The sequence below is a fragment of the Papaver somniferum genome, chromosome 10 (assembly GCF_003573695.1).
Source record: "Papaver somniferum cultivar HN1 chromosome 10, ASM357369v1, whole genome shotgun sequence".
Classification (NCBI taxonomy): domain Eukaryota; kingdom Viridiplantae; phylum Streptophyta; class Magnoliopsida; order Ranunculales; family Papaveraceae; genus Papaver; species Papaver somniferum.
Window position 1 is genome coordinate 144,302,471 of NC_039367.1, and position 12,663 is coordinate 144,315,133.

General features: G+C 37.0%; 1 protein-coding gene across 1 annotated transcript; it reads right to left on the bottom strand.

Moving 5' to 3' along the window:
* Positions 1–2,912: 2,912 nt before the first annotated feature.
* LOC113319190 (vacuolar-processing enzyme gamma-isozyme-like) lies at positions 2,913–5,243 on the bottom strand. Its single transcript, XM_026567461.1, has 6 exons — positions 4,998–5,243; positions 4,712–4,876; positions 3,991–4,485; positions 3,676–3,897; positions 3,349–3,558; positions 2,913–3,259 (listed from the first exon to the last, which is right to left on the bottom strand). Exons 1-6 carry the CDS (start codon positions 5,205–5,207, stop codon positions 3,104–3,106), a joined length of 1,458 nt encoding a protein of 485 aa, XP_026423246.1. The 5' UTR covers positions 5,208–5,243; the 3' UTR covers positions 2,913–3,103.
* Between the last annotated feature and the right edge of the window lie 7,420 nt (positions 5,244–12,663).

Below are 12,663 nucleotides of genomic sequence, written 5' to 3' on the forward strand. Positions count from 1 at the left end.
ATGAGCTTGAGCTGCAAGTTTACTGTTGGATCTACATCATTCAGTCTGGTCCATGCAGAATTTACTATTTGTTGCAGTTGTGGGTGCGTAAGCCATAAGTGCTCGAATTTATAGTTTTTGCTCCCTTGCCAGTCAATTAATCTAGTTTGAAGTAGAATCGGGGCATGATATGAGGTTATTCTTGGTAGATGAGTAACTCCTGCATGTGGATAGGACGTTCTCCAACGTTGATTTTCCATAGCCCTGTCGAGTCGTTTTAGGATATTATCTTGCCCTTCCCGATTGTTTGTCCAGGTGAATGGGTCGCCTCGGAATCCCAGATCCATGAGTCCCATTTGATTAATTAAGTTAAGGAATGGTTGAGTCTGAGCATATGTTACTTCTTTACCCCTTTTTCTCCGACTGATCCAAAATTTCATTAAAGTCGCCAATGAGGATCCATGGATCATTGATGTTGGAGAAAATTGATGGGAAATCGTCCCAAAAATCTTTTCTTGCATCTGGATGTGGGGGGGCATAGATGCCTGCGCACAACCATGGATGATCAGGCGTTGGAGGAGTGACACAGACGTGTATATAACTCTGGCAATGCAAGATGATTTGCACATCATAGTTATCTTTCCACATTAAGCATAGTCCTTCCCTCCTACCAACTTTAGGGACAGAGAGATGATTCTGAAATTGAAGTGACTGAGCTATAAAAGTCATAGGATTGTTGGTAGCTAGGGTTTCAGAGAAAAAAACAAATGATGGTTTGTGCAAAAATATTAAGCTTTGAAGATGTTGTATTTTTGTTTGTTGGTTGATCCCTCGGCAACTCCATGCTAAAATGCTCGTCTTGGATAAAATGAATAGAGGTTACAGAAGCAGTCAGAAAGGATTAAAAAGGATACACGAAGAAACTTTCAAAGACTGGAAAATATAAATAAAATTGTAATGTAAATGAGATAGAGATAGATTTGATAAAACAATAGTTGAAGAGGATTTACCTAGGGGTTATTCAGATCATAGGAGTATGGGTGTGGGATTGGGAGTATCATTTCATCATAATCGGCACATATAACGGAGGCGCCAAGGGGGTTGGACATAATTCGATTTTTAACAAGAAACTAAAGGGAAGGGAGGGTTGGAAAACAATGAAATAAAAATAGTCCCATAAGTAGGTTATATCCAAAGATAATAGAACCCTAGGTAATGAACAGTAAATAAAGCCGATGAGAAAAGCCAAAAATGAATTAAGAGGAGACTTTGAGAATTTCTGTAGATGCTCAACTATATATCTAATGATAAATAAGATCATAGACTATTGAAAATTGAAAATATGGATCTGCATAGTCATTCTAGCCCAGAGACCAGATCCTAGAATAGAGAACAGAGAAAATGCTAAACATATATGATCGTTCAAACTTAAACCATTAAACCACACATGATCATAGAAACACATCAGGGTACAAAGATAAGATTAACTAAAATAGCAGGGAAACGACCAGTCGTCAAGCAGGACCAGGTGGGGATTGCAAAGGACTTTAAATTAACTATCCAATGCAAATTGCGTACTACTAAACTGAAGAACAGTACCACAATTGCATAACTAGTCGCATAAGATGGTTATCTTTTCTAGAACACTACCACAGTTTCAACAGAAATTACACCGACGCGGATTAACCCATTCAAACCTACAAATCGCACTAACCAGCAAAATGTAAATTCATTTCATCTACAAAGCCACAAAGAGCTCCAATAGCCAACAAGCATACTAATCAAGAGAACCCCCAGCAGAAGGAAGGGAACACAAACTAGAACAATTAGCTTCCAACCAACCAGAATATTTAAGTACAACACAAATACCAATTGCTGACCAGCTATACATTGAAAGTTAAAACCAACAATGAAGCTAACATGCCATGAGCAGAACTATAATTATCCAAAACCACAAAATCAACTTATTAACTTGATATGATTTTCAAGACACGTTTATATTACTACCTCTCTGACGCATTACCAAGATAGCCCTCCATTGAGGTCCCAAACAAAATTCCTAGAGATTTCCAAACTTTACCCAAATTTAGATGTACCATAATCATCATAGACAAATTTGAAATTGAATCGATCATGTTTAACATACTTCACAATACCCAAATAGACTAGAACTTAGATTTCATATCAAAATGACCTATTTAAATCTGAAACGAAGTTTATCTAACAATTAGTCCATTAACATGAGAAACACTTCAATGAATCTAAACTAGTTTTTTTACTTATCATGTTAGCATTTCGGTTTCAGTTGTAACCCGCCAAGAAATTCATATTATTGAGAAATTAAATTGATATCGAAGAATTGCATTAAGGAAATGATTCAAATGAAGACGTTACGTTTTTTTTAAGCAATGAAAATGTTACGTAGCTTATACGCTGCCAGCCAATGTACTGTCTTTGCCGATGTTGTAGTTGGTAAATCCATAAAAATTGTTCTTAAATAAACCTGCCAGCTTCAATAGGGTATCCTTGTACGCTTGGTTATCTTCCCACTGCAATACAATCACCAAAATAGAGATGAGGAAACAGTTTTATCAAGTTGGCAACGTAAGTTTGAAAGCTCGAAATGAATCGTGAAATGCACGAAAGGTCTGACTAACCAAATTGATTGGATCCAAGATTTCGGAAGGAACCGCCTTCAACTGCAGTGGGGATTTTTAGACCAATCACCAAATGCTCCAGTCTTAGTGTAGGTTGCCTCTAAAAAACTGCCTGAGTGAATGGCATCAATGATCTTACGAGTGTAGGCTAACTTAATACGGTTACCGGAACCATAGATGCAGAATCATGTTTGAAGACCAAATTAAACTGAACTCATGTACCACAATTGAACATCATTTTAATGTAACCCAATCGTGTTGGAACAATTTTGAATTCAAGTCTACAAAACATACACAGTCGAAGCAATTCAGATTCTTGATTTATTGTTTTGTGTTTATTTAATTTCAATGTATCAATAAAATTAGCATGAAAAACATACAGAATATTAAAGACTAAAACACCAATTTACTAAATTCTTTTATTTTTCCTTAAACCTTGAATTTTACGATTCCGCGTGGAGCACGTCTTAAAAAGGTCTCTTACGAAGGGTACTACAAGCATACTCTGAGGCTTTGGCCAAATTCTCCGGTTTAACACCTGCATTGCACATGTTTGCTAAACTTCGCATATGTTTTAGTCCATGTCGCGAAAATGGTCCACAATTTTTCTCATATGTTTCCACCTAAACACAAAAAATAGACATAAATATCAGTTACCCATGATCAGCTTGAGTCGTACCTCTCAATTTAGGACGAGTTTAAGATATCCTACCATTGTTTTGTAACAGCTCCAGTCATCAACAAGAGATTGTCCAGCAGGCCTTAGTGCTTTCATCACGTTCGTAGCCATTTCGTTCGATCCATATAGAAACTTCCCAATGAGATCCATACTGTCATCAACATAGCTTCTTTGTTGCAAGGCATTTTGGTATCTCTGCCATGCTTTAGTTTTCTTCTCAGATCCTATAGGAGCATATTGATACTAGTACAAAAACCAGAAGGACAAAAAAAACACGAATAAGCATGAACCCGCAAACAAAACGTAAGAAATTTAGATTGATTATATGGTAATTTGACTCGACGAAACAGGCGAGCAGACCTGGTATTGATAATAAGCAAGATCTGTATCACGTTGATCAATATGGTCTGATGGTATTGCAAACTGCTCTCGGTCGGTTTTTAGTGAAGAATTATGTTCACAATTGCCTGGATACGTACCAATGTAAGTATACATGCTTTGGTTTCCAAGTTGCTTAATATCTCCGTATTTAATTACATTTGATCCTTGAATTGATCCTTTAGTCTCAGTTCTTCTTCTCACCTGCACAAATTAACCAAAATAATCTCATTAGCATTTTTTTTTCTTTTGCGTTGTCAGCATATCCAAGAATTTATGGAAAGTGTTAAAACTCACTACTGCATATTGTTTATCTAGAGTTTCAGTCATCATATCGAATCTTTCACTGTGCTCCATCCAATTAATACTATACAGATCACCCAAACAAGTACTATATCCGGCAGGAAGATCTGGCTTATCTCCAGGACAATAAAACGCCCAGCTATTTTCGGTAGCATTCGATGCCGTGGTTGCATATATGTTCATTCCAGGTTTCAGTAAACCTTCAAACATACTTCCTGCTTCACAAGCTTCGATGTATATCAACATACTTTTGTATGTCCTTAATCTATGTTTTTTCCGGAGTGCATCGTGAAGTTCATCTGCATATAAAGGCTTGCTCATCGGCATTGAGAGTACACCAGGGCCACCATGGTCAGAATAGTACACAAAGATGGTGTCATTAGGACCACTAGAAACAACTTTCCCATTACCATGGCCAGTAAGAGCAGACCTATTTCCGAGAAGAACGTTTAAGAAGTTCCCTACATTTACATCTTTTCCGATATAATCCTGTAATTGAAATCAACATTGTTATATCTTGAAATCAAAACGAAGTAAACCTATTTTTTTTTCCTTCTTTTCCAAGTTATAAACGAGGCTAGATATGCCTAATTCACTTTTCAAAATGCCAAACTTTTATTTTGTCCTTATCTACGAGCCACCAACAACTGTTTTCAATAATTTTCTGTAAGGGTAAAATATGAAATTCTGACAACTTGCATATAGTAATGAATACCTTTGGAACTCCATGGTAAACGTCCTCTCCGTGGGGGTTGTTAATAATTGTACCAGGTCTAGGATTCGCCCTATTGTTTGCAATATCATCATACATCATAACTACTATGTTTTCATCTTTTAATCCTCCTTTCTTTAAGATTTGATATGCATGGCACACATCAGCCTAGAGTCACAAATCGACGAGAACAGAGAATCCGTTAACGAAACTATTAATCCCGAGTAGAAAAAACAAATATAGGGGAAATCGGAAATCCAGTACATAGAATTATAAGCTTTCACATTACCTGATGCCTATAGTTCCTATAACCATTTGAACCAGCAATAAGAACAGCCCATCGTGTTCCTTGAGATTTTTTATCATTAATGAATTCATGTACTTTAGAATAATGTGAATTGACTTCAACCGGATTTCTACAATCAACATAAATCTTAGGGAGTAGTATTACAAACTGGATCAGTAAAATGCTAAGGAAGTTGTAAAGATATATTACCATTGAGTTGCAAGAGAAGAAGTTGTAATATCTCTTGGAGTTTTTTTTTTTCTTTTGAAGAATTGAAAAAGAATTCAAGAATTTAGAAGAAATTGCCGAATTGGAGATCAATTTATTGGAGCATATAACTTGGCGAAAATTTGTGAGAATATTATTTTCTTGGCTAAGTTGGGTAAATGCAGTTCTAGCTATGGAACATACCCGTTTATCCCCTGATTTAAGTTTAAATTGCAATTTCCACATGCCATACCTGAGTAATTATACAAAGATATTCTGTGATTTATTGCAAAAGTTAATACGCTAGCTATATTGTCCTTGCAACAAATAGATGAGAAAAATATGGCAGTGTCACACATTACTTTAAAACGCGACGTCGGGTATACTTAATTTGTCATTGCAATTTGTTAGACATTGTGAAAAAATTCGTGTTATATATCTCGACCCAAGAGAAGAAAAAGGTTGTGTCGATGAAGAGACAAATGCCTTGATCACCATAATGAAGGAGCATAAAGCATATTTTATATTGAAACAATATTTATTACCAAATTGAAAGCAAGTACGTAAACCGCACCGTCATGGTTATATCTTTTTTTTTTTTTTGCTAAGATAATGAATTCCATTCCAAAGAAAATGATTACATATTTAGGAGAAAAACGGGTTTATCACTAAGCCATTTTCCTTTTACATTATGTCTTCTACAATATTTTGTTGCTTTATCATCTGAAGAAATAAATTTCATGTTAACATAATCTAGCTTTGAGAAAGAAAAATTGTTCAAAAGAAATTGACGGTCATCTAATACAGTTTTACTAAACCAACACAGTTGGTTATTATTATTAATCAAGTAAGCGATTGCATTCTTTGCATCATTGCGAATGCAGAAACTGCTTATGCCTTTGTCTTCTATCCATTTTATCCCTTCGAGTATGGCAATGCATTCTGCTTCTTCCGCCATGGTTATTGGCTCTGACAGTTTTGGTGTTTGTTGTCTTATTCATTTAGTTAAAAAAAATCGCCCTATAAAAAGAAACTCCCTCTTTTGACACTCTATTGTAGTCGCAGAAAATCCTACAACCACACCCTAATGATAATGTATGAGGTAACCTAAGAAACCATGATGAAATGTTCAAAATCTTTTATTAAAACTTAGAACAAATATAAAGATGATAGGGGAAAACCCTAACTTGGGAAGCAAATAACTTTCTCTCTCCTAAATATCTTATCTAAGATCACCAAAAAGATCCCTCCCTCATACAATGGTGGTTGGTTCCTTTTATAGGAGTTTACATAGTGGAGGGCAACTAATAAAGCCCTTATTTTCGGATCTGGAGCGCGTCAAAGTCGCGTAGAATTTATCATTGCCGCACGACTTCTTTACTACATCGTTGATCTTTCACTATTATCGTGACTAGGTGACGTCATCTGGTTCGTCATCCTGGACGTGTTGTACGCGTTCGTGTTCGCTTACTACTTATAGGCATTATTTCGGGTATGTGGTATTTTGCACCCACATTTTGCCTCTTCTCGTATCGTTCTTTCAAGAGAGATGGAGAGAGCAGTACGAGAAACCCTGGTTTATTATTTCGCCACACTAACTCATCTTTTTCGTATTCCTTTTAGGTAACATTCTTCCGGGATCTCGACATGGTAGTCCACACGTGTTGACTTCACCATTCATCATTCGGCACGTCCCTTGGAGAGTCTGCATACCTGCCTCTTCGTATCTATCTTGTCATTAATGCGTCTGTAAAGAAGGATATATTGGGAAAAGGAAATATAATCCTTTATTTACTTCAATACGTTTTCTTTCTCTCCTTTTATTTCTTTTCTTCTATTTTTCTTTCTCTGCAACTTTCATCTTCTGCTGTTGTTCATCTATTTATGTACAATTCTTGATTGTTCTTACTTAATTTCTATTTCACATTCTCCTTTTACTTTCTTCTCGCTTTATCTTATTTTCGACCTCTGTTTTTTCCTCATCATCTTTTGATTGATCACCTTCTTGACTAAATCTTAATCTTTCATTCCCATTCCCATTCTCATAATGGGTCTTAAACCCGGCCGGAAAAATGTTAAAGACGAATTTGGACGTAAGGGTTTCATATTATCGGTCCCTCCTGGATCAAAACTCACTTCTGTGCACGTACCTGAATGGTTTTCGATTGATCAATGGGGTAATCAGGAAATCATCATTTCTCTTGGCCAATGTAGTTGCGGAAAATCCCACAACTACATCCCTTATGATATCATGTGAATAATTCCTAAATCTAAACTTATTGAACATGAAAATGATGATAAAAATGCTAGAAAAGTAAAGAGACACAAGTATTTTTACGTGGTTCGATCAATGTGATCTACATCCACGGGTATTCACTATGAGTATGAGATTACATTGATGTTACATAAGAATCCATTGAAGGGTTTTGGGTTTGAGTTATGGATCTAAGTGGTGGTGGATGAAATAAGAAGAAGTAGGAGATATTTTGTGTGTTCTCTCTCTCTACAACACTTATCCCTTTACTGATTTTTCTCCATTGTTCTCTCTCTTGCCTTACATAACTTATTTTTTTATTACAATGTCTTCTAGCTCCTTATATAGATAGTTATCCTAGTAGAAGACAACCAAGACTCACATGTTGGGGCTTTGTTTGTCTTATTGGTTTGCTTTTCAAAATTATTTTTATCTTTCGCGCCACACATTGAGCTGGATTCCACTTCGTCGCGCTCTTAAACCGTTCCACTAGACGACGCGGAACTTCGTATGAAACTTCTACGTTGTGCGATATTTCGCCCTTACAACCAACTTTCTGCTGGTCTTCCTATTCCCTTTATGACCCTCAAATTCCTCTTTTTTATGAGCTTCTGTCTAAAGCAAGATTTTCGCGCGGTGTATTTCAGTTGAGCGGAGATTGTATTAGGATAATGGTTGGATACTCTCATCGTGCGGCTAGATTGGAATCTTCCTATCCCAAGTGCGCGAAACCTTTCAATAAGGAGAAATATAAAATGGAGAACTTCTTTCTTCATTATGATGTCGTCATCGTAAAAAACGATCAATAGAGCTAGGAAATCCGTTTGATGAGAGAGGATGGTATCGAGAGGATCATGCTGGACGTTGACTTTCAAAATTAGTCCAATAACTCTACGCGTCGTTCAAAGGATACTCATTGGGTAAACTATCCTTCTATCCTGGAAGGTCTTACATCATTGGTAAGGGTTCCGATGAGTCAATTCTTCCTCTTCCTGAGAAGTTTGCCACTTACAAATCCTGGGAATTTAAATGGCCAGAGGAATAAGACGAGGTATGCTACGTTTAATTTTTTTTCCCGTTTACTTCCTTTATTTTGTTCTTCGTTTCCCTTATTATCTCCTTTGGTTTTCAGATTGCGAAGCAGAAAAAGAAGGCTAATAGAAATGCGTCTCGGGCGTCAAATTCGCACAATAATGAAGTAAGAAATACTCTTTGTTCAATTTTAACAATATTGTTGCCTTTGTTTCTTATCTCTCATTGTGTGCGTAGGTGGGGACTGGAGGCGCTGAGGGTTCTAATAGTGGTGTTTCTCCATCTAAGGGTAGGGGTAAGAAGATTGTCTCTAAGTCCACTTCTCAGAATCCTTTTAATAAGCGGAAGGGATCTTCTCCAGTTCCTTTAGACTCTTATTATGATGATGATGCTCTGCTTCCTCTTGGCAACTCCGCGTCCACATCTTATATGGGACAGTTGTCGAGTATCTTCTCTGACTCTTTCTCAACCATCAATGACGAAGCATTGACTCGTACGTGTGAAGCGGTTGCTAAAATTTGTGATGCTCCTTCTTTGAGTCACGAGTCCTTCCGAGGAGTTTCCTCTGCGTTAAGTCCAAGCTTTCAGTTCGCACTTGGATCTTTAGTAATTTTTATACCGTCGCGCCTACTTTTATGATGCTTTTATGCTTAATATTTTAACATCCATTTCATGTTGACGCAGAGTGCCCGTATGTCTCATGCCGTCACTTCAGATCTTCAGAGAAAACTTTGCTCTCTTAAGGCTGAGAATCTTAAACTCAAAGTTGACGCCTCTACCTATTCTAATGATGTTGTTGGACTTCGTGAGAGGAATACTTTAGTTGATTGGTAAGTAGTCTTTTTTTGCTCCCTCTCTTATATTGATGCGTTATTTTCGCCTCCTTTTAATTGTTTGTGCTTGCAGAGATTTACAACTTAACTGATGAAGCCATTAATTATCTGGTTGAAGATGAGATCCTTTTAGAGCATCTTAACTCCTCCTTGAATAACATTGTTAATAATGACATAAAAGTTCTTAACCCTGCGGAATTGAAGTCTAAATATGAAATTCTTAAAGCTGAGCATAGGAGTATGTTATCCGTTAGTAATGGCTTTAGGCGTCGCTATTGTGATGCTAAGGGAAAAATTAAGGTTTTGAGGCGAAAAAGAACGCTCTTATAACTGAGAAGGATGACGTTATTCTTAAGGGTGCACAAGCTTTAAAGAAATTCCATGAGGTTCAACTCCAAATTCAGACAGAGAGAGATCAGGTTATTAGTGAGAAGGACGCCTTGCTTGCCCACGAGAAGTTGATTCTCTCTCTTCTTCTTATTAGGAATGATGATGAGTTTGAATGGGATGCTAGGGTAATTGATAATGCTAGGACTGGTTTAGCTACAAATGTTAGTTTAGAATCTGATCACGCTGAAGTGGTTAGAGCCATTATTTCTGAAAAAGAAGGTTGCTTATAATTCTTCTATAATGGCTTCATCTTTACGCTTCTTTTCGATTTTTACTGTTATACGATTTTAATATCTTTATTTTCTTTTTCATACTCCGAGAAGAAGCATCTCGAGGAAATTGAGAGTTGGATGGAGAAGTTTTCTTCCAGAGATTCTAAATACCGCAGACTTAAGTTGATGGTTACCGTTTCTATTTGAACAAAGACGCACTTCGTCTGCGTGATGCACATGTCAAGAAGTACGCAGAGAAGCTTGGTGTTGTTCATAATAATCCTCTACCGGATTTTGACTTTACTGAAGTTCCATCTTATAAAGAAGATTCTGAAATTTCTGATAGTGAAGCATAGTATAAGGAGTATGAAGAAACTAAGGATAAAGATAGTAGTGAATCTGATGTTGAAGAAGAAGGTGAAGATGATATGGGCGGGAAATAGCCGCAGTTTCTGAAGATCCTCTTCCTTTTTATTCCTTCTCCTCCTTTGTACGTTAGATGCTCCCTAAACTTTGGGATCTTTTCTACAATGTATATTCCTAAGCTTTTAATGTAAATCATCTTTTTTTCTTTACCCTTATATTGATCATACACTTGATCGTGAATCAAAAGCAAAATGTTGTTCTTTCCAACAGTTATAATTAATCCAATGATAATAATATATTACGTGAGTCTATCATATGAGGGAGAATAAAATTTCATATTTAAATTTATATTCCCATTCTTTCCTATGTTAGTCGCCTACATATGATTAAATTTTGCAATGCGTGCGTTACCAATTATACATGCCGTTATTATACGTGCGTCAATATTCGCGCTCATGAAGTTATAAGTTCTATATCAAACCTGAATGTCCTCCCTTCTACTATTAACTCTTTTTTGCATTTTCGCTGCATCGTAATCATATTTTTCCTCGGCTATTCTGGTTCACTATTATCTTCGCATTTTAACATTTTTCTTTTCCTCTATTGTTTTGTGCGTTAATTTCGCCTCTATTTTGTCGTGCGTTTTTATAGGAGATGGTTTTCCTGCAGAATAACGTTATGAGCATTTAAGGGTCTATTTGTGTTTTTTTATAAGGTCTTATTGATCCTCTCTAAGTAGAGGTCTTATTATGCCTCCCCTTGTTGATAGGTCTTACGTTTGCCCCAAGATATTCTTTTTTGTCGGGCGGCAAAATCGCATGCGGTCTGTCCATTTTCATGCAATGACCCATTGATTTTGCCTTATCATCTTTCGTATTATTGCCTCTGCAGGATATATTGATGCGCCAATACGACAGGCATATACTCTTCCTTGAGTCATAACCCTGTGATATTGACGTCTTTCGACACAATTCAGCTCCCTAATGGAGGGTGCCGCCCTTATATTCCCCCTGACTTCCCCTTCAAGGAAGCTTACCCCTACCGGGTTAAGGTGGGCTCTTCCCATCCAGTCATGCAGACAATCAGCTGTTTTCATGATCTCGTACGAGATCACACCCTAGTGGGGTTTCTTTGGGGCCGAGTGTATCATAGTCGGGACTTGTCAAGGATGGCCAGGTACGCTCCAGACGCCCAGGTATGTCATGGTGAGCTAACACCTCCTAGGTGTGTCATGGTGAGCTACGCATGAGCCTCCGGTGTGGTCGCCAAATGTGGCAAGGAGATTTTAGTTTGGTTCTACCCGTCCTAGTCACACCAAATGACCTCAGTTTACTAGGAATGATAAGAGAGAGAGTTGTCTTTCCATTGTATTTTGTCCTCCCTTATATAAATTTTCTAAAAGCCACTACTTTAATGACATCATTTCCTAAACCTCCTTAATTACCTCTAATGTCATTCCTTCTTTAATATAACCTCCTCCTTATTCATTAATTCCTTCCTTGTCCTTTTTATCTCATGGTATTTTCTCATTGGACTTGGGCTTAGTCCCCAAGTCCCTCATATATCATATTAGGCTTACCTCCCATTTGGCGCACCCTAAACCTGTTAAGGGGTATTACTTTTCATGTATCAACATCATACTCTAACCACCAGTTTTGTGTGTTCTTGTCCTGATTAAAGAAAAACATCCATAAGTTAATACTCACTATAATCATATGAAATTAACATTGTATATACATGATATTATTTTGATTCGGCACCATAATTTGAAGAATTCATTCTTACATACCCGGTACATAAAAAGAGAGATATGATATCGTTGTCCAACAAAACTTGAAACATCCAGGTTTACCCCCAAGGGCTGTTAGTTTGTACAAATCCTGGGCGGAATAGATGAGGATGGTCCTTCAATGGGTGCTGATAGTAGTGCAGGGCCTAAGATCCTCGAGTTGAAGTTGACCAAGTGGAACTTGGAGGAGGCATATATGACTCCCTGGGGGCCTGAAGTCGGCTTAGGAAAAGTTGGACTAATGAGGATTAATATTAACGATATATGTGTCATGTATTCGTCCTACTACAATAACTTCACAGTTGTAACAATATCTTGTAGTCTTCCTGTTCTATAGCACTGTAACAAATAAGTCTTAGTCTTCCAGTTTTGTAGTTCACTTAGTTAGCTATGATTTATCTTTACTTACTGTTTGTTCTCCTGATTTATTGTAAACCCTACTGTAAACTGCAACTATATATAAGCATTGAATGAAAGAACAATCTTCACAGTTGTGAAAATAAATACATTGTCTTCTAAATTCTTTATGGTACCATCGTGCTAGGTTAGATCTGAAACCCTAAAATCATATTAGGTTACATCCTAC